We start from the raw sequence: 23,107 nt of genomic DNA on the forward strand, positions 1-23,107 counted from the left end.
GGGATAGGAACATCGAGCTGCATAAACAGCAGCTCGGCAGGGCGTGGGTCCCCAAAGGCTCCGTGGTGCCTGCGGGCAGAGCGGTGTTATCTCGCACCATCAGCAAAGCACCGACCCCCCCTATTAAACCCCATTACACCCCATTAAACCTCATTACACCCCATCACTGCAGCCGTTCGCCATCGCGACCACGTGCGGAGCGAGAACGGGGCGGTGTTTGATGACGTACCCGGTAGTGGCGGCGGTTACCGGAGTAACCATTAACGGGGCTGTGTCATGGGCGAGCTGGGAGCCGACACCGGGGATGGGAGCGCGTACAGCCTGAGGCCCGGCCTGCAGCGCCGGTGAGACGGAAGGAGGGGTCATTGGGTGGGCTCGTTGTCTCCTAGGGGAGCTGGAGGGGGCAGCTCTGTGTGCTGACAGTAACCACCGTGCTCCTCTTGTTGTTCAGATTAAAGGCAGCCATAGTGAAGGAATGTATCCGTGCGGTGCTGAAGGAGAAGCTGGCCAACGTGCACTATGTCCCTGAGGAGATCCCTGAGCTCACTAAGGCTTTGTCGGAGATTATAAAGGATAGGCTGAAAGGTGAGGAGGTCTGCTGGGAAAGGTGGTTGGTTTTCTGGCTGTGGAAGAGCAGGGGGGTGAGAACAAGGCCCAGCTGTAGAGATGAAGGGGGGAGAGGTTGGGGAGCTCAGTCAGCGTGAGTGTTGCCTTACAGCACTGAGAGGAGCTATAGGTGGTTTGCAGGATCCCTTCCAGTGCTTCTGATCATAAGAACCAACTTCAGGATCCAGCAGGTGTTTCCTGTGTTTCAGCTCTGAGCACATGAGATAGCACGGCATTGCTTTTATTTTTAATTCATCTCTGTCCTGGGGATGATGCTGGTGCTCCATCTGCTGGGCTGATTCTTCATAATGGTATTTCTTTGCTGTTGTGAAAGGATCACATATTTTTGCAGACACACAGCATAGACCTGCCTGTGCTTTTAGGTGGTCTTTTATCCCAACTCAGAAGTAAAGGAAACACCTACATGGCAGGAAATCTCTAAAATAACTTGGCATCAGAACAGCTTTAAAATAAGCCAGTTTTCTCACATTGGTTTTTACCCACCTATGGCCTTATTTGCATTCTCTCCAGGTGTTCAGTTCTTGAAAGCTATAGAACAAAGATCCCACAGATACATATTTGGACAGATACCACATGCTCCCATTCACCTTCCAAGGGCAGTAAGACTGTGGTTCTCTGCACTGAGGAAAGAGAAGCTATGAGGCAATCTGTCCATTCTATCAACTGCATGTGTGTTTATTTAAGTTGCACAGGACAGAGCTTTGTAATTAAATCCTTTCTGTGTCCTATTTAGAGTTTATTTGAAGTTCATCTGAAGTTGCTCTCCTTTGTTTCTTTTTCAGAGCAGGGATATGAGAGGTACAAAATGGTGGTGCAGGTTGTGATTGGGGAGCAGAGAGGAGGAGGAGTGAAGTAAGTTTGGGGTTTTCTAATTGTATTTCTGTGATTTTTCAGTTGTTTTGTGGGTTTTGTTTTTCCATTCTCCTCTGGGGGCTGCTTCCAATTTTCCTAGTTGCAAAGATATTTCTACAGGTGTTAATAGGTGAAGTATTTTCTCCTAAGCAGCAAGTGATGGCTTGGGCTGAGGCTGATTAAATTACTACAAGTCAGTTGACTGGTGATAATTGGCTGCATGATGGTTCTTAGCAAGCTGAAAAGCATTTGTGAGGTGTGCTGCATAAAGGCATTTCATGCTGCATTCACAATGAACTGGAGCATACATCCAGTCTGTTCTAAAGGCCTAAGAAGGGTGTTCTAAGAAGACTAAAGGAAACAGCACTCGTTGTTTCTACACCTTATATGCAGGGCTTCTCTTTATTCTTGTGCCTAGAGCTCCAGCAGGAAATAAGTGAAGCAAACAGCAATTCCATTGGCTGAGACTGACTGGAGCAGGTAGGGAGCTGGGCATTTGAAGGAGGGAATAGACAGTATCAGTGACATTAGACAAGACAACAGTGAGGTCTCATTTGGAATATCCCATGACAGTCTGGTCATTTGCCTTTAAGGTAAGACAGATGTTAAAAAAAGGCCACTAGGATTTTCAGGGAACAGAGAGCATAGATATGAAAGGGCTAGAAGTGCTTAGCTCGTATTTTAGTGATGTGAAGGCTGCCAAGAAATATGATAGTTCCCTATAAATAAATCGGTAGTATGCAATGTGAGGGTGCCAGAGGTGAAGGACAAGAACGAGCAAGCTAATTTAGTCACTGTAACACACAGACCTGAAGTCAGAAGGTTCTTAAGCACCAAAGCAATGAGGCTGCAAGTGCTGCCGCACAGTGGAGTGGAACTGGCAGGTGACAAGTTTGAGGATGCAGCATAAGCAACATGCAGAGGCAGTTACAGCACGTAATGGGAATCTAGCAATGGCAATCTAGGCTTAGGATTGGGGAGAATGCTTCCAGTTTCCCTTATCTTTAAAGGAAGCTCAATTTGGTTTCAATTAAAGTGCCTGTGATCACTTAGATCCTTACACCTAACTCTGTAGGTAATGGCTTTCCTTTTTCTCCTTTGTCTAGCATGGCTGCACGATGTTTCTGGGATGCTGACACTGACAGCTACGCTCACGATGTTTTCATGAATGTAAGCACTGACTTTTAGAATGGAAAGTATAAAGCTGTTGTTTCACGTAGCAAAGATAAAAGCAGTCACCGGATTTTTCTTTGGAAGGAACCAAAACTCATACTGAAACAAAACGATTTACCTGCTCATTCACAAATCTCTGAAGCAGGTGTGATATCCAAAATGATAGAACCCATTTCTTGAGTAGATCACACAGGAGTGTATGAAAGTCGCTTAAGTTGCACCAGCTGACAAGTGGAGTATGAGATATTTTCTTATTTGCTTTGCTGAGCTGTTCTCCAGAAGTAAAGCTGGAGTCCAGGACTGAGGAATAATCAAGACACTTTAAAACCTCCTATACTGTCCTGCTATAGAGGTTAAATTTGCTCTGGAATGCTTTAAACTCTGCTGTAAGACTCTAAACAGCACTCAGAGACATGGGGCTGCGAGGCTTTTAGTGGGAACATCCTCGTTATGAGCTACAGAATATACAGAATACAGGGAGGAGCATGGATTGCTCTTTGGTGAGGATTTTCTCTTTTGGTAATTCCAATCAATTGAGCCACTTCTGCTATTCAGACACAGCACAGCTGAGGTGAATAATATAACTTTTCTTCTTTATTTTTGCCTTTTTAAGTACCTAAAGTGCTGGGTTATAAGTATTTTTAGTGCCCAGGCCTAAGTGTTCCCTCAGGTCAGCCTTTACGGTTGGGCAAACAGAGTTTGCTTTTGCTAACATGAAGCCTTTCTCTGTTTTCTTCAGGACAGCCTCTTTTGTGTGGTAGCTGCATTTGGCTGCTTCTACTATTGAAGATACCCGCACAAAAGGACAGAGGTGGGGGAGAATACTTGAGGGTGTTTTATTGTTACCATAACACACACAAATGCACAGTGTTCTTCCTTTTATACGTAATGCAGTACAGCTGTACAAAGTACACGTGTTGAACTACAGCAACCTTCCTCCCTTGTTGACGCCAGTATAGCTTTAAGGGTGTCATTATGTCCTTTATGTAAATTGCTGTTTGTTTTTGTACTGGTTTTGTCCTAAAACAACTATTGCCAGGAGCTGTCGTTTTTAAGGCAGACACAACTTCTGTTTTAAGAGAGTTCTATCTTTTTACTTGGTTCGTTTTCTGAGCAGAATGAAGTATCTCCAAGTAATGTAACATAATAAATCTGTATATTTACTTTTTCTCTTCCATGTGTTTCCCTTGGCCTTTTCCACTGCTCATCCTCTCTGCTCTACAAAATGTGCTAGCCTTCATTGTTCATCTGTGTTGCTCAGGTAAACGTTTTCTGAGCATCCTCTGTAAGTCAGCCCATAAAGCTGACCTCATATTCTACCTACGTGGATTTGTTCTTGGCACTTCTTTAAGAACTGGGTTGACAATTCCAGCTCCGTGTCACATGAACTGATATTAATTGATAGGAAGACAAGGTATGTAGGACACTGGGTCAGGCCAGCAGCCTGCACACCTCACCAGGTGTCAGAGCTCCTCCAGCTATAGCTCCTCATTGGCTCAGTGCAGTCAGGCAGCTGTGTCACATGCAATAATCACTGCTGGTTCCCCTCTCAGCAAACATTGCAGTGCTTTCTCAACCTTTGCCTCTCAGGATATTTCAAGGTATGAAGGTGGATCTTTAGAGACTAAACCTGTTTGTGCTCCAGCTGTGGCAGGAGCAATAGGGAATGCTGCTGGAGATCATGCTATTGCTGGAGATCACGCTGTCAGCGCAGCTCAGAGCAACCAAATCAGAAATTACGATGCATCTTCTGGAATCACTCTTCTGCCTGCAATGCTGGTGTTAGCGTGGCTCTGTTTCTCTAATAGGTTTGTTTGGGAGCAGTTTTATTTGATTATTCTCTGATGGGTGAAACAGGAGGTGCCTTCCCTGATTGCTCGCTCACCGCAATTCTCCAGCAGGCTGTAAACCCCGCAGCAATCCCTCCCTTCGGCTCAGCGGGCGTTCCAAGCCGGAACGCAGATAGCGGGCGCTGTTTCCTGGGCCGCCCCGGTCCCTTCCTGCGCTCCGCCCGGCGCCCCGTTGGCGTTGGTGGGAGCGGGGCGGGGCGGCGGCTGGAGCGGCGGCTGCGAGCCGGGCAGGTGCGTGCGGCCGGACCGGGGGGGGACAGCGGGGTGTTGGGATGTGCTTGGCCGGTACAGGCAGGGCTTGAGGACGGGGGATGTCTCGTCCGTGTGCCTCGCGGTCCCCGTGTGCTGTCGGTGCTCTGCACGACCCCCCTGGCAGCCGTTATCCTGTGCCCAGCAGCCCGGCCCTGGGGTTATGGCATATCTACAGGGCTGTGAGCTCGGATGGAGACACCGGCAGCACCATAATGCTGTCTGTAGGGCTGGGCCCTGCCTGGGAAGGAGCTGGGGCAGCCTGCGTAGTACAACTCCATGCTTGGGTACTGCTGTGTCGGTCTGTGGCCAAGCTGGAATCGCTCTCACGTGTTCGTGTGGCTGTTGATGTATTGCGATGTAGCTGTGTTGGCTTAACCACAGGTTGCCTGTGTTTTAAGCCCCGGACCCTTAAGCTTGATGTAGGCTGGAGAGGTTCCTGATATAGGCTGGAGGGGTTCCACCTGCAGGCAGAGCTGGGGACAGTGACACGTGTCCCTGGTTCTGTGCCCTCAGTGTGGGGAGTTGGGCAGGGCTGGCATGGAGATTATTGGGCAAGGCTGTTAAACACAGGCTGGGGAGAGATCCTGATCACTCCCAGCAATTATGTATGGGTTAACCCTCGTCGTGTCAACAGGCTTTCATCAGTCTCTAGGGCTGTCTGTGATGAGTCTGGTGGTGGTAACCTCAGCCTTTCAGCTTACAACAGATACCTTCAGAGATGCATGGCAGTGAGATGGATCGTGAACCAGAGGTTCTGTATTGTGGAACAGAGCACAGAGTCTGTTCTCCCTGTGACTGGGGGACACTGAGGGTAGTCCAGGCACTTTGCAGCCTGGCAGGAGTTATCTGAAGTGACAGGGCTCCTTCCTTCTCCCAGAGGCTCTCGCTTAGTGCCTTCCATGTGTCAGGGCAATTCCTGCCGGCAGACAGCTGGCACAGTGCAAACTTTGGTAGTATTTGGCTGCGGATGAGTCAGCAGAAGAGAAATAGCTCAGTTCTGCAGAGTGATCTTGTAGGCACAGCAGCACATGACAGCTACATCTGACTCTGAGTTCAGAGGGTTGATTGGGCAGCACCAAGGCGGGCAGTGCAGCTGGGGAGCGTGGCAGCACAAGGTGGGGGGGTTCATGCTCCCAGCATCAGCCTTGTGTCAGCTTGGACCTCTCCATCTGCTGCAAACATAACTCATTTTAGAGCAGTCCGTGTTGTACGTATTTGGGGAAGCAGAGATGTGTGCTCGTGTGTTCAGCTCAGCTGCAGATGCTGGATCACATTGTTAGAAAGTCATTGTTTAGGGGCTATTTTAGTCATTTGAATCTAAGGAAGAAAAAAGTTGTAAGATAAGCAGCTTTGTCACGTTAAGGTATAGTTTGTCTTTTCAAAAGAGTTTGTTCCCAGATTTTAATGACGATGCCTTTGGTGCTGGAAGGAGCTCCTGGAAACACACTAGCCACAGGGTAGAGGTTTGAAAGCTCTGAAGAGTGGTAAAATTACCATTTAATTTCTGCAGTAGTTTAAGTAATTAACAGAGCTGCGTCACTCAGGAGGTGCCCAGCCAAGCTCCAGACACTGCAGAGGCTCCATCACGAGGTCCTGGCTGTAGGTGGGGATGGCTGGGCTTTAAGGTCCCAACATAAGCTGTATGAATGTTCATGTGAACTAGGCAATTTTAGTAGGACTGTGGTGATAAAGTAAATATCTGATGCAGGGTATGCTTGCAAGATGGCAACTTGCAAAACCCAAGGAATACTCATGTCACACCCCATGCTTTCATAGAGGTATGGTGGAAGCTGCTGCCCTACAGTTATGTTTGCTTAAGTGGTTGAAGACTTAGAGCTTAGGGCTGTAAACTGTTCGAGCCTGAGTTTGCATTTGCTCATTCCCATGTATTTGCCTGTTAGGAAATAAGGTTAATTGCTAGAATAGGGGAAATGCAGTGAACTTAACTGACGAGCATTATGGTGAGCACTGGATGGCTCATGCAGCTGTGAAATGGCCACACACCATTCCTCTGTTCCCTTTGGAAGATGGTAAAGCTTTTCCAGCTGCTTTCCACAGCACTTTTGTCTTCTTCCCAGTATTTTTTGGCTCCTCACTCACCTAAAGATTCTCTTTTCCTAACTTAGTGCATTACGTTAGCTCTAATAGCAGTTTGGGGCACATAGCCCCAAACCAGTTCAGCTGCATCTGACCCTAATGCTGTTCACAAGGTATCATCTTGGTGATGCTTGATGGGAAAAGCAGTGTTTTTGCAAGCTATTAAACAGCACTTAATTCCTTTGGGACATTCCTTAACTCAGAGTCATCCGCTCTTGAGTAAGTCCAATCACTCAGACTGCTTCTTAACAGCTCTCTCTCAGCTTGCTGGCTGCTGGAGGGCAGAACTTCACCCAGTGGCCAGCACTGAGGACAGCCTCAGCTCATCCCAAGCAGGAGCACTCAGAGAGACCCAAGCACCAGCACAGAGGGTGCTCAGAGGGTCTCTGCCTGTTCTCTTTCCTCTCAATGCCCCACCTAGAATGTTGCAGATGGGTGGGGAGAAGCTTTGAATTCCACGCAGCCCTAGTGATTAGGGTGTAAAGGCATGCACGTAGGCATCATTCCTGGGCGGAGGGTTCATTCTGCTCTTGTGGAAAGCGGGTCCAAGGTGCTGTTTGCTGCACACTTTGAGTGAGCACAAGAGGTAATACTTAGTTGCTGCACTTTACAAATAAACTTGGCAAATGCGGCAGCTGTATCTAACCCTGGCAGCAGCTGAAAAAGAAATGTTTGCTGTCTTGCATTTTTACAAACCCATAGCTTTGCTTCAGCTGTTCTTAATGCTCCAGGGCCCTATTGGTAAAGCTGCAGTGTACGATGACCCCAGTGCAAAAGCCAGGATGGCTATCTTGCAGATAGCTGTCATGTTTTCCATCCCAAGCAGGTTGTCTTTCTGTCCATTCATCACATCCATTGCTGAGTACAGCCTGGTACACAGAGTGCCAGGAGTAAATGTGCCTTAATGTGACAGGCAGCTGCTTTGCCACCAGCTGAGTCACCACTGCAGGAGGAGACAAGGAACGAGAGGGAAGCATGATGGTGAGGTGAGGTGAGCTGGTGGTGAGAGGAGCTGCAGCACAGTCTTAGATGAACACAAAGCAGACTGCAAGCCATATTTGAGGCTTGCAAGCCAAAGGTTGCACCCTTTCTCTTTTCTCCCTCTCCCTTATCCTTCCACTTAATGTTTGCATCCAGTATCACCAAAATGAGAGATGGGGGAGGGCTGAACGTGCACAGGACATGTCTAAATCCTTAGGTTGCCTTTCAGTGGCTGAAATAGCACAATTGGCCTGTACTAATGATTTACAACTCACACTGCAACTCTCGTGTGAGTTTCTCTTGAGGCAGCTGACTGCTGTGTGCTTCTCTCTGCAGAACAGCTCCGAGTTGCATTAAGTGATTCAGTATTCCCACCAGGCACTGTTTGTCAAGACTTGGCAGCTGGTGCCAAATAGAACTGGCTAAGCCTCTTGTTAGGTGACTGTGTCTTTGCGCTGACCTTCTGTACGCTCTGCCTGCTGCTGACTGATTTTGCTTTGGAAGAGCTGAAAAATACATATTTATTTATTTATTTGCTTGTTTAAAATCTGTCTCTGTTGCAGCTTCTACTGGACGTGCTTGGCAAGATGGAGCCACCGACCTCCTCCAGGCTCAATTCCCGAAAGAGAAGAAAAGATGGATCTGGCCCCAACGGGGCGACGGAGCTGGATGGAATCCCTGCAAAAATGTCCCGGCGCTCATCTGTAAGTAAGCAGAGATTGGAGCTGGAAGAGCTGGGGAGGCTGAGTGCTGAAGTCAGAACAAAGGAAGATAAATGCGATGGGGTTTCTGTGGACTGAGAAAACAAGGGGAAGGAAAGAAGCAAATGACAGGAGCTATCCTTGCAAAGCCAGTTTGAAATCTTCCTTTGCTCATACTGATGACATACAACATGGGCTTAAATTAGATCTGAAGCAAGCGTCGCTAAGCTGCTTTTGCGGTTTGTCCAGCTTGTTTGTATTCACTTAATCTGTTCCCAAGCAGACATGCAGATAGGTGTCCACAAGTGGAAGCATTCCCTCAGTGTAAGTGGGATTTCTCACAGACCCAGGAAGGAGAAATACTCCAAGAAAGCAGAGAAACAGGACCTGTGCCGAGCAGAAAGCAGCCCTTGTCAAGTAGGAGTCCTGTGGGTGGGCTGAGAGTTCAGTACCTGCAGAGGCAGCCTGTCTGAAACTGGGAGGATAACTTCTTTATTTTCCTGTTGTGACAAGAGATTCTTCCACAGGGCGTCTGTCCTGGCTAATGTCAGTATGAAGAGCTGACTTAATACTGTCCTTGTTGTGATATTGTGATGATGAGCTTTGTACAGCTCTTCTCTGCTCCTCTTCCAGAGCTCTCCTTTGTATTGTGTGCTCTGGTTGTTCTTTCTGTATCTCTTGAGAAGCAGCTTCCATCCTGCCATGTCATTCCGGGGTCAAAGTCCTTGGTGAAATACAGTGATGTGTTACAGCTTTTCTCTTTGATAACAATGTTTTGCTACTCAGTGAACACTTCAGTCCTGTCCCAGGGCATCTGACAGATTGCAAGTGTTGGGAATAGAAGCTTGAGCTATTGCATGACTCTCATCACAATGCATCGTGTCCCTCTAAAAGACCCCACATCTTTTGGTGAGGAAAGAGAAGTGTATGGCTTATTCCATGGGATTGTTTGCACTTCAGGTTGGTGTCTGTCCTGTGTTAGAGATAAACTGTCTGTATATGAATCGCACAAAGCAAGTAATGTCTAGACTGCTGCACTGTGCACATCAAGTTGTGTCCTGACCCTTGTAGATGCTGTGGTGGAAGGGCAAGGTTGGCAGGAGCTTCTGAGGGTGTTTCTCTGTGATCCTCTGGTAATTTTGGTAGTTTTTTTGTCCTCTTATTCCTAGGTTTGTTTTGCTCTATAGATGACCAAAATACAGAGTCTGGTTTTATTCACAAGCCCCAAATACAATGGCAGCAAGGAAATGAAAGGCAAAGGCCTTACCTAGCAGTAAGGACCCATCAGAGGAGCCGGTGTGTGAAATGCGGGGACCTCAGTAAATGCTGATGTTAATTTCAGCAGCATCAGTTTGCTTGAATGTAACAGTCAGCAGTTGCTTTCCCATGCACTTCACTTGGAGCACTGTAGCAAGGAATTACATTAACAGCTGCAGCAATGGTCCCTCTGGTTGTAGTGGTGCTGGGCACTGCGGCAGGATGTCACAGTGGGGTGGGAAGCCAGAGAGGAAATTGCTGATTAGCTTTTTGCAGCTAGGAGTGTTATTGTACTAACCTGCAAGCTTGATTTGTCACCTTCTGGCTCAGGAAGGAGAAACCCATTGCTGCCTCACACCTTCCTGCTAGAAGGAAGTTGAGTTGTTTGTTCCATTATGTGAAAATCAGATGTTTTGTCATGATTCAGAAACCAGAAACAATGCCTGGACTTCTGCTGAGGTCAAGCTAGTGGATTAGAGAGGTTTTCCTGCGGCATTAAGACATATTCTGCTGCAAATCGAGGTCAGTGTCTTGTTACTTATGGTTCAGAAATGAACAGTGGTACACCGATTCCTTAAGGATTTGTTCTGCTGTTGGTATCGCTCTTCTGCTCATTCATATACTCAAATTGAGGAGCTGTTACCATCTGTACATCACAGCACAAGCTCTCAAACACACGAGCACAGCAAAGTGCTTGTCTGGAGGAGCAGATCTGTGAGGGTACAGTTTGTTGAAGTTCCCATTTCTCCTGCCCCCAAATTGAGGCCAATCACCTTGCAGGGCTGTTTGGAGGTTTAACACTAATTAGTCTTTCAATACACGTGCTCAAGTTGTGCAGAGACTCAGTGAGTCACTCAGTGGCTAGGACGCTGCATTGGCATTGCTGCTGCTACGCTGTCTTGTTCACCTTTGCATTCTCACTGCTGACCTTCTCTGTCTGTGTAGGGACTGAGGGAGCCAGCTCCGTTTTCAGATGAATTGGAAATCGATTACAGCAAGCCGTACATCAGAGTGACATATGAAGAAGCGATGAGAGGAACCCCTTGTAAGTAAGAACCAGGCTCTAAGGGGAATGTATAAATGTTGAATGTGGGTTGGGGGATGTGTTTGCAGCCACATGCTTTGTTAAGGCTTTGTTGATTAGATAACGGTTCCTGTGTGTAGTTGGGCCTGCCAGTCCAACTGAAATTGGAGCCTGTGTGTGGAGCTGTACCTTCACCAATAAGACTTCGAAACAAATATCGATATTTTAGGTGTTCCTTGTGCCTCTGACAGCTAAAGCTTACTGTCAGACCTGAACGCTTCTTGGTATGACTTAGTCTGAGATAACTTAAAGTCAGGCACTTTAAAAGTCATCTCTTTTGAAATGGCCGCAAAAAACCAACATACACCTTTGTCCAGAGTGTTCCATTGTAGTTTGCAGTGTCATTAAACAAAACAGGCCAGCCCCACAGCAGGACTGTGTCTTTTTATTCACTAAAACTGGGAGAAACTGTTCTCTTTGCAAACCCAAAGGGGAAACAGAGACAGGACTGTCCTTTCATGGGGGATGGTTTCACTCTCGTGTCAAACAGACTGTGCAGACAGTGCTCTCTTACTTGGCCTCTCTGTTATGGAGACCCCAGGATAATAAAAATGCTGTGCTTCTAATTATCAGACTGATGCTGAAAGAAAAGCCAGCTCAGACTGAGATCTGACACTGATTTCCTTCAGGAGTTTTTATAAATGTAGTGCTTTGCACACTCCATGTTAGTTTCCCAGCTGAAAGTCTCTGAAACCTACACAAAGGTGTCTGCTTTGGTGGCTGTTCTGCCTGCTGAGTCTGTAATACAGTGTGTGTCTCCTTGTTGCTGTTTCATCCTGTTCTCAGAGACTGCAGCTATTGCAGATATAGAGGAAAACGAGCAGATGTCCCAGCCAATTTCCAGAACATAATTACAATTTAGCAAAGCTGTGTCAGGGTCAGCCCTCTCCTGACATACAGAAAGCTTTTATAGTTTTAGATCTCCAAATCCTTGACCCTCCAGAGCCTCCCGGCACCTTCAGACAGAGGCAGATCTGCTGACAAATGACTGCAAGAGGCTGTCCTCAAACTGACTCCTCCGCTTGGCTTGAACCTGTTATCCCTCCATTTGCATCAAGTCTTCCTCTTGCTGCCTCCTGTGCTCTGTCACTAGGCACAGGCAGGGCCCTCCCCAGACCCATGAGGTTCTGCTGGGTCTTCTTTCTGCCCCTTCTTTGCTGTGGTTTTGACTTGTTTCTGTTCACACCAATCTGAGTCTGCCTGATTTGAGCCAGAGAACAGCAGGCCATTTCCAAGTGTCAGATACCAAGAATGTGTACATTTCTGTTAGTAGCAACAATAGCTGGAGTCCCATGTCGTCCCAGGGCACCAGGAGTTGGGAGTCTCCTGCTGTTACGTGGCAGTTACTGGTCTATCTCAACTTACCTTTGTGCTGACCTCAGGGAGATGCAGTTTTCTCTGGCAGAGATGGCCTGGTGGCCTTTTTTCTTCCTTATTAACCTATGGATTAAGTTGATAGTGCCAGCAGCTCAGCAGGATTGTCCTGGCTGGCAAGGGAAATCAGGTGCCTGAAAAACATTTTGGCCCTTTGGTAGCTCCTTGCTGTGCAAGAGTTTAATGTTACATTTAGATTTCCATAGGAGGCAGATGTTCAGGGTTTGCTTTCCCCTTGATCTCCCTCCATCTTGTTCCAGTGGGTATGTGGCATGTTTTGAGTCTGTCTTTGAACATGGATATAATTTCAGCTCTGTGGGCTGGATTTTTGGTTTTTTGGGGTTTTTTTTTGCCAGTTTTATGCATCTGTCTGTGAGTTTCAGAAGGTCACATGGGCAGGAGCAGCAGCTGCTTCTCCAGGAAGGCACCCTGATCAATGTCTGTCTGTCTGTTTCTTTGGCACAGTGGATCGCCCTGTCAGAGTTTACGCTGATGGAATATTTGACTTGTTTCACTCTGGACATGCCCGGGCCTTGATGCAAGCAAAGAACCTCTTCCCAAACACATACCTCATTGTGGGAGGTAAGGAGTGATCTTGTTGACTTTGTAGGAGCACCATTAACCTCTGCTGTTGTGCATACAGATGGCACAGTGGGGTTTTTGTCTTTATGGCCTTGGTGGCTGCTATTGCAGCCAGTTGTCTTAAATTTGTTGTAGTCTCATTGCACTATGTTGACAGCCAGATATGCCTAATTCAGTACCAAAAGGAGAAGGCTCCTCATCTACCTATTCTAATCTGGCTCCTCTAGTTTGTGATGGACTCCTGACTGCCCGAGGAGATGTAGCCAAATGTAGCATCCAGATATTTAAGAAGTGAATGGTAGCAGGAGCTGGGAGTACTTGTAACTAGTTTTCTCAACCATCATCAACTTCTTGAAGCAAAATGGAATTTTAATCTTACAATAGACCATCCATAATGTCTCCATGTGGTTTGTTTCCCTGTCACAGATTCATTTGCTGCTGAGGGCTTTTCTGCAGTGGTACTTCTGAATGTTTTATGTGTGCTCAAGTGGTGTCTGGAATGGGAAAGGATTGGGGAGGGCTGCTATGGTTAATGAAAGTTTCAGAATGCTCTGAGCTTAGAAATCTCGCAGGCAGAAGGACAAACTGGATACATAAATGATATACACCATACAGGAAAATAACTTCAGGGAACACTATTAACATGTTAGTGGAGCAAGGCTTGTAATCATGCTCTCTGCCTCTGGGTGACTGGTAAAGGGGGAGGGCAATGAACTGCTCCCCTCACACCAGGAACTGACAGAGACAAGAGACCTCAGCCTGAGTGAACATTAGCTCCAAGCTGGGAGCAATCTCACCCGCTCTTTATCATCTGTTTGTCTGGAATATAAATACATCCCATACCCTGAGACTGGTAATGCCTTGTTTACTTTTGTGTCTGATAATCACGTAAAGCTACTTCCTTTCCAATGCCTTATGTGCAGAATTATGAAGAGTTGTTCATTTACTTTTCCATAGAACTTAATTAAACAAGCTTAATTTTCTGTGAACTCTTCTTATTCGTTTCCCAAGAGCCAGATTGTGGTGCGTTGTTGGTGAAGTCAGAAGCATAGGGATTTTTGTTGTTGTTGTTTTTCCACGGGCTCCAGTGTGTGGGGTCCTTTTGCTGTGAAGTACTGGGATAAGTAGCTCAGCTTCACTCTTCTCTGTGCCTCTTTCTTCAGTCTGCAGTGATGAGCTAACCCATAACTTCAAGGGCTTCACGGTGATGAATGAGAATGAGCGGTATGACGCCGTGCAGCACTGTCGCTATGTGGATGAAGTGGTGAGAAATGCACCGTGGACACTCACCCCTGAATTCCTGGCGGAGCATAGGGTAATATATGGCATCTAACCTGCTTTGAATTTTCACTAGGTGCTATTTACAGCAAGAATTCATCCGTGGAGGTGACCTCTGCCCGAGCAACCTGTTTGTGCTGAAGATCCTTAAATATAGAATGAGTTGTGTTATGGGAGCTATGTGGCGCTTCTTGCATGGAAGCATGTGCTGAGCTGGCAAATAGTGACACAGTAAAGGAGTCTGAGAGGGCAGAAGGGTTTCTTGTTCCAGGAGAAGTTGATGCTGGTCACAGAATTATGTGAAACAGGCATAGAGAGAGCATAACATGGGGTGGGAATGATTTCTGCAGGTTGTCTGGTCCACATGCTCTCAACAGGACCACATTAGATCTATATCAGCTTCCCTGCAGCAGGAGACCAGGAAAGCTCTATTGTCCTATCAGTAGGTAAGATAAAGTGAAAGGAATCTCTGACATCTGTTGAACTGCTTTGGGAAGTGAGGAGGGGTCTGGGGCTTAGTTTCCCTTGTGGGCATTCAGAAGCTATTTATGGAGCCTAAAGCAGCTGTGTCCTTTGTCCCAACCCTTTCTCTTTGTTGTGTGCTAATGGTTTTAGTAGGCAATTGCTAGTGATAAGGTGGGACTACTCTGCCTTGGATTTACAAGAAAAAAGTGTCTTGCTGTTCTCTGGCACGCCCCTGAGTGGAGATATTGAGCAAAAAGTTATCATCCTTCAGCAGAAAGCAGGAGTCTCCATGCTCAGAGTTAAATGCTGACTCTTACATTGCTTTCTTAATTTTCAGATCGACTTCGTTGCACATGATGACATCCCCTATTCTTCTGCTGGCAGTGATGATGTTTATAAGCATATAAAAGAAGCAGGTGAGTCTGAGTTGGATTCTCCAGGAATTCCTGTTGAAGATCTGTTGGAGTTTCTCCTGTGTGGCAGGGTTACACATGGGGAAGTGGCTGTGGCCCCCTGGGAACAAGGTGTGTCTAGTAGACTCTGAGGACAGAAAGAAGAATGCTGGTTTTGGATATTAATTCGTGAGGCCAAAGCTGTTTCACATCCCAGCTTATTGTTATTGTCCCAGTCCTGTTATTGTGATTAACAATCTCCTTTTGGCAAAAAAAAACAATGATTTGGCTTACAGATTCTCACCAATTGAGAACCTTACGAAGTTCACAGAGTGGATCCTGTAGCTGATTGCTGTAAAACTCAGTGGGGATGCAGCTGATTTTAAGCTATCAAAACAGAGCCATCTGAGCTTACAGTTGGCTCAGATTTACAGTACTCCTTTTTCTCTCCTTGTCGGCAGACCCTTCCAAAAGCAGTTGATTATACTCAGTAGTTTTCAGACCTGCTGAAGTGGAGAACTGGAGCTTTTTAATCAAAAGATGTATTTGTATTTCAGTAAGAAATATATTTTACATGATGGAGTCTTAGTTCCCCCTCACCAGTCCTAGAAAGGAGAGTGTGGTATTGCATATTCAAGACATGGTAGCGTGAGGATGGGTAGAAAGTGTGCTCATGGCAGGGGAGGTGGTTTACTAACAGAGGTGGCAGTGTGTGTCTTGCTACAGTTGTCCTGAGTCCTGTTCTCCACCTTCAGGCATGTTTGCACCAACTCAGAGGACTGAGGGGATCTCAACATCTGATATCATCACCCGGATCGTGCGGGACTATGATGTTTATGCCAGGAGGAACCTGCAGAGGGGCTACACAGCTAAGGAGCTCAATGTCAGCTTCATAAACGTGAGTAGAAATGTATTTCAGTATAACTTCTTGTTCAGAAAAGTTATAGGTGCCCCCTGGAGCTGCAGGAGTAACAGTGCTTCGTTAGGGAGGAAGGACATGCTCTGTTCTTGTACTGAGTGGAACACAGAGGCAAAATACATCACAGGAGGCTTCTCTGATGTTGGAAATCAAGTAGTAAACATTTTTTTTATCACTCTGACACTATGCTTTTTTAAATAAATTCAAGTCAAATTAAAGCAGGAGAGGTAATGGCTGCTTGGCCTCAATTTGGAATGTAATTCTGCCTCTGTTTAAGAACACCTTGTAAAAAGTATTGGCATGTCATGATGCTCAAGAAAACCTCCAGCAGGTCACTCAAATCTAATCAGTATATTTTATAAATATTTGCTTCTTCCATGCACTGTGCTTAAATAGCCCTTATCTCTGGGTTTAGTCATGCTTTGTGGACTGGGCCAGTGACTACCACAAAGCATCTCACAGCCCCACTGCATGTCTGCCATTTAGTGTAGGAAAAAAGCATCACTGAAGTGAAACTGAAGTTTCAAAACTCATGGAGATGCTGAGTCTTAAGCAACAGTTCAGTGTAATAGCAGAACAGAGGCAGTCACCACTCAGATCTGGTGAGCTGTATTCTGACCCACTGCTTACTCAACAGGAGAAGAAATATCACCTGCAGGAGCGTGTGGATAAGGTGAAAAAAAGGGTGAAGGACGTAGAGGAGAAGTCAAAAGAATTTGTCCAGAAAGTGGAGGAGAAAAGTATTGATCTCATTCAGAAGTGGGAAGAGAAGTCTCGAGAGTTCATTGGCAATTTCCTGGAGATGTTTGGCCCAGAAGGAGCGTTGGTAAGGAGCTGCTCTGGGAAAAGGAGGGAGGGGCTTTGGGGTGCTTGGCAGTCAGTATGGGGAGCCCACCTTCTATAGAACAAAGCTTCTGGTTTGTTGTGGTGCAGGTTGCGTTGCCACTCTCCTGGCAAGCTGTTTCAGGCTTGGGCAGCATTGCGTCCTGAGATCCCTCACCACTGCCAGCTGAATAAAAGCCAGTTATGGCTGTAGCATGAAAGGTCTCTGTTTCTCAGAAGCTGGTTTGTGAACCTTGGCTTGCATCCTGCGGGCCAGAGAGCATCCAAGAGACTGACAGTCAGTTTGTCACTGGGATATGTCTGAAGTGATGGGTTTTTGCCAGGCTGTGCTGTGGTGCTGGCTGGATGTCACACTTCATTCTGGAGGTGCTTGGAAATGGTGATGCAGTGTCCATAGGTTAGAACTATGCTTGGGTTCCTTCTGTTCTTATATTGCATGAAGCACTGAAGAGACTCAGCAGCACCAAATGCTGCACAAGCTGTGAATACTATCCATTTCCATCTCTGTTTGAACCATGCTAACTACCTTTCTGCTTCCATCACCAGAAACACATGCTGAAGGAGGGCAAGGGCCGGATGCTACAGGCCATCAGCCCAAAGCAGAGTCCCAGCAGTAGCCCCACGCATGATCGCTCCCCATCTCCTTCCTTCCGCTGGCCCTTTTCAACCAAGACTCCTCCTTCTTCGCCAGCCAACCGCTCCAGGAACGAGTCTGCAGTCACCTATGACATCAGTGAAGATGAAGAGGATTAAGCTGCTGGCCAGGATTTGCTGCGAACTGCTAATCGCTGAATCCTAAGTCCAGACCCACTTGGGGGGGAAACTCTAAATGAACAAGAGAGCCATAGGAACGGGGCTGACGGTGAGGGTAGGGCCTGGAAGGCACCCACTGCTCTTTGCAAGGGCTGCTGCCTGGAAGCACATTCAAACCTCCTTTCCCTTCTCCCCAAATTCCCTTTTTATTGTTTACGTTCTAGTGTTTTCCAGGGGAAAGATGGTTTTTATATTTTAAGAAACTAGTCTTTTAAAACACAAAGAATAGCACCAAATCATGGCTCTGCTTTTCGGTTTCTTTTCCCCTCTTAAACCCTCCAGCTGAGATGGAGGGCAGTAAGACCAATCTGTCCCTTCTTTCCTTCAGCTCTTCAGTCTTATACCTCCCACCCCCAGGTAGTATCCATGCCACTGCCAAGTGAAAGACCCCTCAGTTCCTCAACCAGCAGCGCCTCAACAGCGTGCGGAAAGCAGCCTTGCATAGAGGCTACTGGGAAATAGGGACCTCTCTGCTGCACTGGAGCTGATAGGAGCCCATCTAGCAGACTCTATAGTGCTCACACCTCTTAGCTGAGCTTGCCAGTGTGTCACAGTGAGGGTGTGCTGGCACTGGGGCAGGTGGCTTAGAGTGCATGAGCTACACCCTGGAAGAAGTCGCAGCTCCACAACTGCACACCCTGTAAACGTGCAGCATTTGCAGCTCCAAAACTGCTCAGAGGGCTGCGAGGGAAAAGTCTTTCCAGCCAGTCTTAATAGGACAGTTAAATCTTGACCTAAAATTGAGCCCTCAGTTGCTGTTGGAGAGAAGAGTGAATCTTTGCTTCAGGGCACTTGTTGTCTGTGCTTTTCCTACGATGTGAGAGACGTCGGGTAGGAAATGAATGTGTGTACTCTTTTGGGAAGGTCCTTGTCCCAGCCTCTGCCATGTTGTGAGTTTTACTGTCAGTCCAAACAGCCCTTCAACACTGTGCTCTGTGCGTGTTTGTGTTTCAGTTGCTGGCTCTAGGGGCTGGAGCAGTCCTTTACACTGGTGCTGTGAAGTTGCTGCTGTAAGGACACAACGTGACCTCGTACAGCCAACTCACTGTCCACATGGGTGTGTGTAGCTGGACAGATGAAGGGCGCATTTTTACCCCAGCGGGGGGCCACAGTCCCATGTGGCAGTTCCCTGCCTTGCACAAACCTGTGCCCATTTATTCTGCTCCTTGAAGCGGGCTGGGGAGCCTCAGAGAGCACTGCAGCTTCTTCAGATTTTAAACACATGATCTGCTTATCTGAAATGGTGGTCCTAGTCCTGCCTGCTGTTGTGGTTGTGTAGTGAGCTTTGAGCTGCATGGCCTCCAGCTCTATGTGCTTTGTTCCCATGCACTGAGCTGCTTCTGTGCTCTGTCCTGGCAGGCAGTGCTGGAGGGAGTGGGCTGCTGCTTTCCACCTGCTTATCCATTCAGGTTTGTCTGTCACATCCAAAGTCTCTGGGTGGAGCTGCTGGGCTGAGCAACCCGTGTGCTCTTGCAGTGCTGGGAGCAATACTGCAGGGAGCTCCTCCAACTGCGATGTGGGATTTAGGGATCAGCGGTTGCGAGGAGATGAATCCAAATGCTGCCACAAGCTGTGGGCTGAGCAGTGCTGCCAGGGATGCTCCATGGAAGGAGTGAGCTGCTGCTCATGAGCTTTTACCTTGTTGATCTGACTACCCAGAGGGCTTGATGGAAACTCAGAGGGAAGGAATCTCTTTGCTCTGTGCTTGTTGAGGCTGGAGCCTGTGTGAGAGTATTTGGGGGATTCCTGATCTGCCACTTGGTCCCCAGCAGGGATGTGCACAGGTCTGGGAGCATGGCTGGCTGCTGTTGATTTTAAGCTGTACAGATCGAGTAACAGTCACTTGATACAAGCCAGTTTTTACTCACCTGGTTTATGAGTGATAAAGCACTTCATTTATATCACCCATGTTCTTTTTTCCCTGCCTTTTCCACCTCCTTTCTTCATCCTTCCCTCACTCTGGGGTTACATTGCTTTCCCCAGCCGGGCCATGCTGTGTCAGAGCCTCACTACTGCTCTAAACACAAGTTGTACAGCAGTGTTCTGTACTTTGAGATAATAATGGTACTTCAGATGGTGGTTTGTCTCATGGAGACCCTGCTTATTCCTTGGTGTCTGCACAACCTGGGGTGCTTGGTAAGAAGCCAGACCTGATTTTACACGTAGCTTGGAATAACAGAACTGTTTCTCATAACCAATAATCCCTGCTTCCTCCTGGCACTTAAATTAAAATGGCCACTTGAATTCTACACTAGTGTTCTTTTATTTATTGGCTTTTTAGTTTTGTTTCTTCCTGGATTGCTGGCTCCACCCCCAGTGCTGTCTTATATATATGGCAGATCTTGTCTCTCTGGGATACACGTGGTGCTGCTTTGGGGCTGTCCTGCACATACCCCTCACCCATCCCACCCTCTTCAAAAGAAGCACCTGGAAGAGAACTGAGCACGAATTAAGAGGCAAAATGAAACTTCACTAACGAGCATTGAAGAACAGACCCTACATCTTTCCAATGTGCTCAGGACTCCCTGCTGTAAGAGTTGGGTTTCCTGCCTGCTGGAAGCAAGGTGACCTAGTCCCATACTTTACTCCTTGACAGTGTGCTGCATGTGCTGAAACCCATGAGCTTTCTGTGCCCTTCTGCTTGCGTTGCTGCCTATGAGGCTGTGTTGGTGGTGGTTGTTGTCTGTCGCTAGGAGCGTGTCAAGTTGGGTGATCTTACAACTGATCATCGAAGTATCTGCTGGCTGAGCAGTTTCACTTCGAGCTCAACTACCCGCAGGCAGTTTGAGTCACTTCACCCTGCCCCTGGTGGGGCTTTTCCCTGAAATGAGTGAGCTGAATAAGTACAAACTGGGAACTAACTCTGCCTTTCCCACTCCTCCCTTCCCCTGTGTGTTGTGATGGGGGGTCAGGAGGGGGCCCTGTGAGAGCACTGATGTGCAGCTCATGCCAGGCTCTGCTCTTAGCACTGGTGATCTGCCCATCTCTGACCATAGTGCATCAACTGGTTGTGCTGTCCCCTCCGGCCTCAGCTGCCTCAGGCTGGCTCTTCCCAGTCAGTGTCCACTGTGCTGGTTTCTCTGTATGGCCCTATGTGCACAACTCTGTGTCTTACTTGTGCTGGAGTTGGGTGGTTTTTTTTTTTTTGCATTTACAATTCGCCAAATAAATGCAAAATCGTTTTACTCTCTGTGTGCCTCATCCCTTCTGCTGTTCTAGCACAGATGTGTTCTCCCCATCTGCCATTTTAGCCATGGTTTGAAGGAGATGAGGCTTTGGGGATCTTCCACATTCCCACCTGAAATCGTGTCCTGCCCAACAAGGAGGAGGAGGTCCAATCCCAGCCACCAACACAACACATGTACAAAGTTATCTTTATTCAGTGCCAGTCAGGAACACCACCCCCAGGCTGGAGGGCTGCTTCCACATCCCAGAATGTCCTTTCTCCCTCCGCTGCCTTTGCTCCCAGCAGGCTCAAAGCATTCTGCTGGGCTGGCAGCACCCTGAACTTGCTCTACCCTTGCACCTTCCTCTGCTCACACCTTGGCATTGCTGCTGGTGGCTGCGATGCTGACAGGCTGGTAGCCCGGTTTGTCATCCTGCTTGCGGTAATACATCCGTGCCACCACCGCCAGGATGAAGGTCTGCGGGATTAACAGCTGCATGTTCATCTCTGAGAGCAGGAAACAGAGAGATTATTTGAAGGTGCTTTCACCAACCACATCCATCCCCTCCCTGCTGTGTGCTGGAGATGCTTAGCCAGGAGCCAGCCCCCCTCGCCCTGAGCTCCCAACTTACGCTGTGACCTGGCCTTGGAGGAGAAGGGTGGTGAGCAGGCGATGTTACCGTTGTTGGCCAGGATGCTGAAGATGGCGGGTTGCAGTGCTGTCAGCACCAGGAGAACCTGCAACCAACAGCATCACCCGTCACACGGACCCACAAGCAGCCACTGTGCTCAATAACCAGGCTGGCTTTCCACCTTGTCTCACTGCCTTCCATAAGGAGCTTCTCCTTGTGCTTCAGGTGCTCACCAAGCTGCTGGCTTACCTGGAAGCAGGTGAACTTGGCCTGCATGTTCTGCTCCTTTAGATGCAGTCGTGCCTGCCGGAAGAGGATACCCAGCGCCCACAGCCCAAAGAGGGTGGAGGCTCCAATGACGGTGTTGATCCAGAGTGCCACGCTCTCTGCTGAGATCTGTGGGGAGGAACAGCAGCTGGCAGGGCTGCCCTGTCACATGTGCCCCTGTCTGTCCTCCCCCACAGCACTCACATCAGCAGGGTTGTAGTTCCCATCAGTGTACAGGACCAGCCCCAGGAAGACAGCAGCTGTTCTCAGGAAGGCATACTGGAAGGTCCCCAGCATCAGTAGACGAAGCTTCCTCCTGGTGCAGGGAGAAGTTGGTTGCATCCCCCTGCCCAGGACTTGTTTCACCCTGACATCCTATAGAGGGACAGCCCTGCCCCATCCCTCCCTCACCTGCTCATGGTGATGCGGGGCAGGCAGGGGCAGCAGCAGCAGCAGGGCCCGGTGCTCACCACCATGGGCACGTCCTTCAGGATGCTGAGCACGGCCTCCTTTCCCCCGAAGCCCTCCACCATAACCATCATCATGACGTAGAAACAGATGGCAAAGTACCTGGTGAGGAGAAGGAGGAAGAGGAAGGTGACAGAAGCAGCCAGGTCCCGCTGTCCCAGCTCAGGTCATACTCACATCGTGGTGGCCATCTCCACCACCATCATGGAGCGTGGGATCCACAGCCCGAAGCAGCTGAACACAGCCACCACCTGGAGGAGACACAGGCTGGGCACAATGCTGTCCCCCATCCCCATGGGGGGGTTTGGACCCCCCGGTGCTGCCCCCAGGCTCAGCTCACCGTGGGGGCTGAGCTGCTCCAGCAGAGAGTCTTCATCTTGATGGGGCAGCTGGTCTTGCGGTAGATGTAGAGGGCTTCTTCCACATAGATGACGACTGACACCAGTGTCAGAATGGTGGCCAGGCCCGTGATGGAGAGTTGGACCATGTCCAGCTCTGCCAGGGAGGGGCAAAAACCTGGTTTTATTGAGGCCTGTTCCCCCCTGCCTGGGGTGGGGGGCTGAGACCCAAGCAGCAGCCTTCTGCCTTCCCCCTCCATCCCCATCCTGAGCCCACAGGGGACAGAGGAGAATCCCCCCACGCTGCCCCCTCCCCACACTTACGCTGTAGCAGCTGCCTGGAGGTGGGTGGCAGGGAGAAGCACGCGGCCGGCACGCTGAAATTCAGCATCAGCATCTCCACCAACGGCCGAGGGAACCTACGGAGAAGGGGGGAGCTGCTGAGAGCAAGCAGGGAAATGGAGACACCAAGGGGTCCTCGCATCACCTCTTCCTCTACATAACCCAAAATCCCACTGCAAAGAGACCCAGCAGCATGGGGGTCCTGGCACCTACCTGGGGTCATCTGCCAGCTCCATGGTGGGGTCCATCCTGCCCAGCTCTGTCCCACCAGCTGCTTGTCACTGCCTGCCTTGGTTTCCCTGTGCTGTCCTCACACTGGGTCAGAGTCCCGAGGGCAGGGACCGCGGGGAGGCT

The 23,107-nt window shown here is 48.5% G+C and overlaps 3 protein-coding genes across 4 annotated transcripts; 2 read left to right on the forward strand and 1 right to left on the reverse strand.

The window, feature by feature from the left end:
• The first annotated feature begins 240 nt into the window (after positions 1 to 240).
• DYNLT2B (dynein light chain Tctex-type 2B) lies at positions 241 to 8,467 on the forward strand. Of its 2 annotated transcripts, XM_085513087.1 has the most exons (6): positions 241 to 344; positions 452 to 585; positions 1,410 to 1,479; positions 2,586 to 2,649; positions 3,392 to 3,463; positions 8,396 to 8,467. In XM_085513087.1, the coding sequence occupies exons 1-5, from the start codon at positions 277 to 279 to the stop codon at positions 3,437 to 3,439; spliced, it is 384 nt and encodes a 127-aa protein (XP_085369213.1). In that variant the 5' UTR covers positions 241 to 276; the 3' UTR covers positions 3,440 to 3,463; positions 8,396 to 8,467. The 2 variants fall into 2 exon arrangements, with proteins under 2 accessions (XP_085369213.1, XP_015727289.2); XM_015871803.3 differs by lacking the exon at positions 8,396 to 8,467 and having other exon boundaries at positions 3,392 to 3,815.
• On the forward strand, positions 4,705 to 20,730 carry PCYT1A (phosphate cytidylyltransferase 1A, choline). The gene is made up of 9 exons (XM_015871796.3): positions 4,705 to 4,733; positions 8,396 to 8,536; positions 10,736 to 10,835; positions 12,714 to 12,830; positions 13,994 to 14,145; positions 14,911 to 14,989; positions 15,721 to 15,863; positions 16,522 to 16,710; positions 17,274 to 20,730. The coding sequence occupies exons 2-9, from the start codon at positions 8,420 to 8,422 to the stop codon at positions 17,478 to 17,480; spliced, it is 1,104 nt and encodes a 367-aa protein (XP_015727282.1). The 5' UTR covers positions 4,705 to 4,733; positions 8,396 to 8,419; the 3' UTR covers positions 17,481 to 20,730.
• Positions 20,731 to 20,900: 170 nt separating this feature from the next.
• On the reverse strand, positions 20,901 to 23,083 carry SLC51A (solute carrier family 51 member A). The gene is made up of 9 exons (XM_015871801.3): positions 22,967 to 23,083; positions 22,736 to 22,830; positions 22,414 to 22,568; positions 22,251 to 22,324; positions 22,017 to 22,175; positions 21,810 to 21,921; positions 21,588 to 21,734; positions 21,339 to 21,444; positions 20,901 to 21,213 (listed from the first exon to the last, which is right to left on the reverse strand). Exons 1-9 carry the CDS (start codon positions 22,999 to 23,001, stop codon positions 21,077 to 21,079), a joined length of 1,020 nt encoding a protein of 339 aa, XP_015727287.1. The 5' UTR covers positions 23,002 to 23,083; the 3' UTR covers positions 20,901 to 21,076.
• Positions 23,084 to 23,107: the final 24 nt, after the last annotated feature.

The sequence above is a fragment of the Coturnix japonica genome, chromosome 12 (assembly GCF_054131305.1).
Source record: "Coturnix japonica strain WE chromosome 12, WE-NBRP24, whole genome shotgun sequence".
In the NCBI taxonomy this organism is placed as follows: domain Eukaryota; kingdom Metazoa; phylum Chordata; class Aves; order Galliformes; family Phasianidae; genus Coturnix; species Coturnix japonica.

What these genes read in the sequence shown, in the direction of transcription:
- PCYT1A (XM_015871796.3), top strand. Translation starts at nt 8,420, where the DNA reads ATGGAGCCACCGACCTCCTCCAGGCTCAATTCCCGAAAGAGAAGAAAA. An exon ending in AGCGATGAGAGGAACCCCTT is followed by an intron (nt 10,836 to 12,713) that starts GTAAGTAAGAAC and finishes TCTTTGGCACAG; the next exon opens with TGGATCGCCCTGTCAGAGTT. An exon ending in AATTCCTGGCGGAGCATAGG is followed by an intron (nt 14,146 to 14,910) that starts GTAATATATGGC and finishes CTTAATTTTCAG; the next exon opens with ATCGACTTCGTTGCACATGA.
- SLC51A (XM_015871801.3), bottom strand. Translation starts at nt 23,001, where the DNA reads ATGGACCCCACCATGGAGCTGGCAGATGACCCCAG. An exon ending in GAGCTGGCAGATGACCCCAG is followed by an intron (nt 22,831 to 22,966) that starts GTAGGTGCCAGG and finishes CCTTCTCCGTAG; the next exon opens with GTTCCCTCGGCCGTTGGTGG. An exon ending in CCAAGTTCACCTGCTTCCAG is followed by an intron (nt 21,445 to 21,587) that starts GTAAGCCAGCAG and finishes TGTTGGTTGCAG; the next exon opens with GTTCTCCTGGTGCTGACAGC.
- DYNLT2B (XM_085513087.1), top strand. Translation starts at nt 277, where the DNA reads ATGGGCGAGCTGGGAGCCGACACCGGGGATGGGAGCGCGTACAGCCTG. An exon ending in TATAAAGGATAGGCTGAAAG is followed by an intron (nt 586 to 1,409) that starts GTGAGGAGGTCT and finishes TTTCTTTTTCAG; the next exon opens with AGCAGGGATATGAGAGGTAC. An exon ending in CTCACGATGTTTTCATGAAT is followed by an intron (nt 2,650 to 3,391) that starts GTAAGCACTGAC and finishes TGTTTTCTTCAG; the next exon opens with GACAGCCTCTTTTGTGTGGT.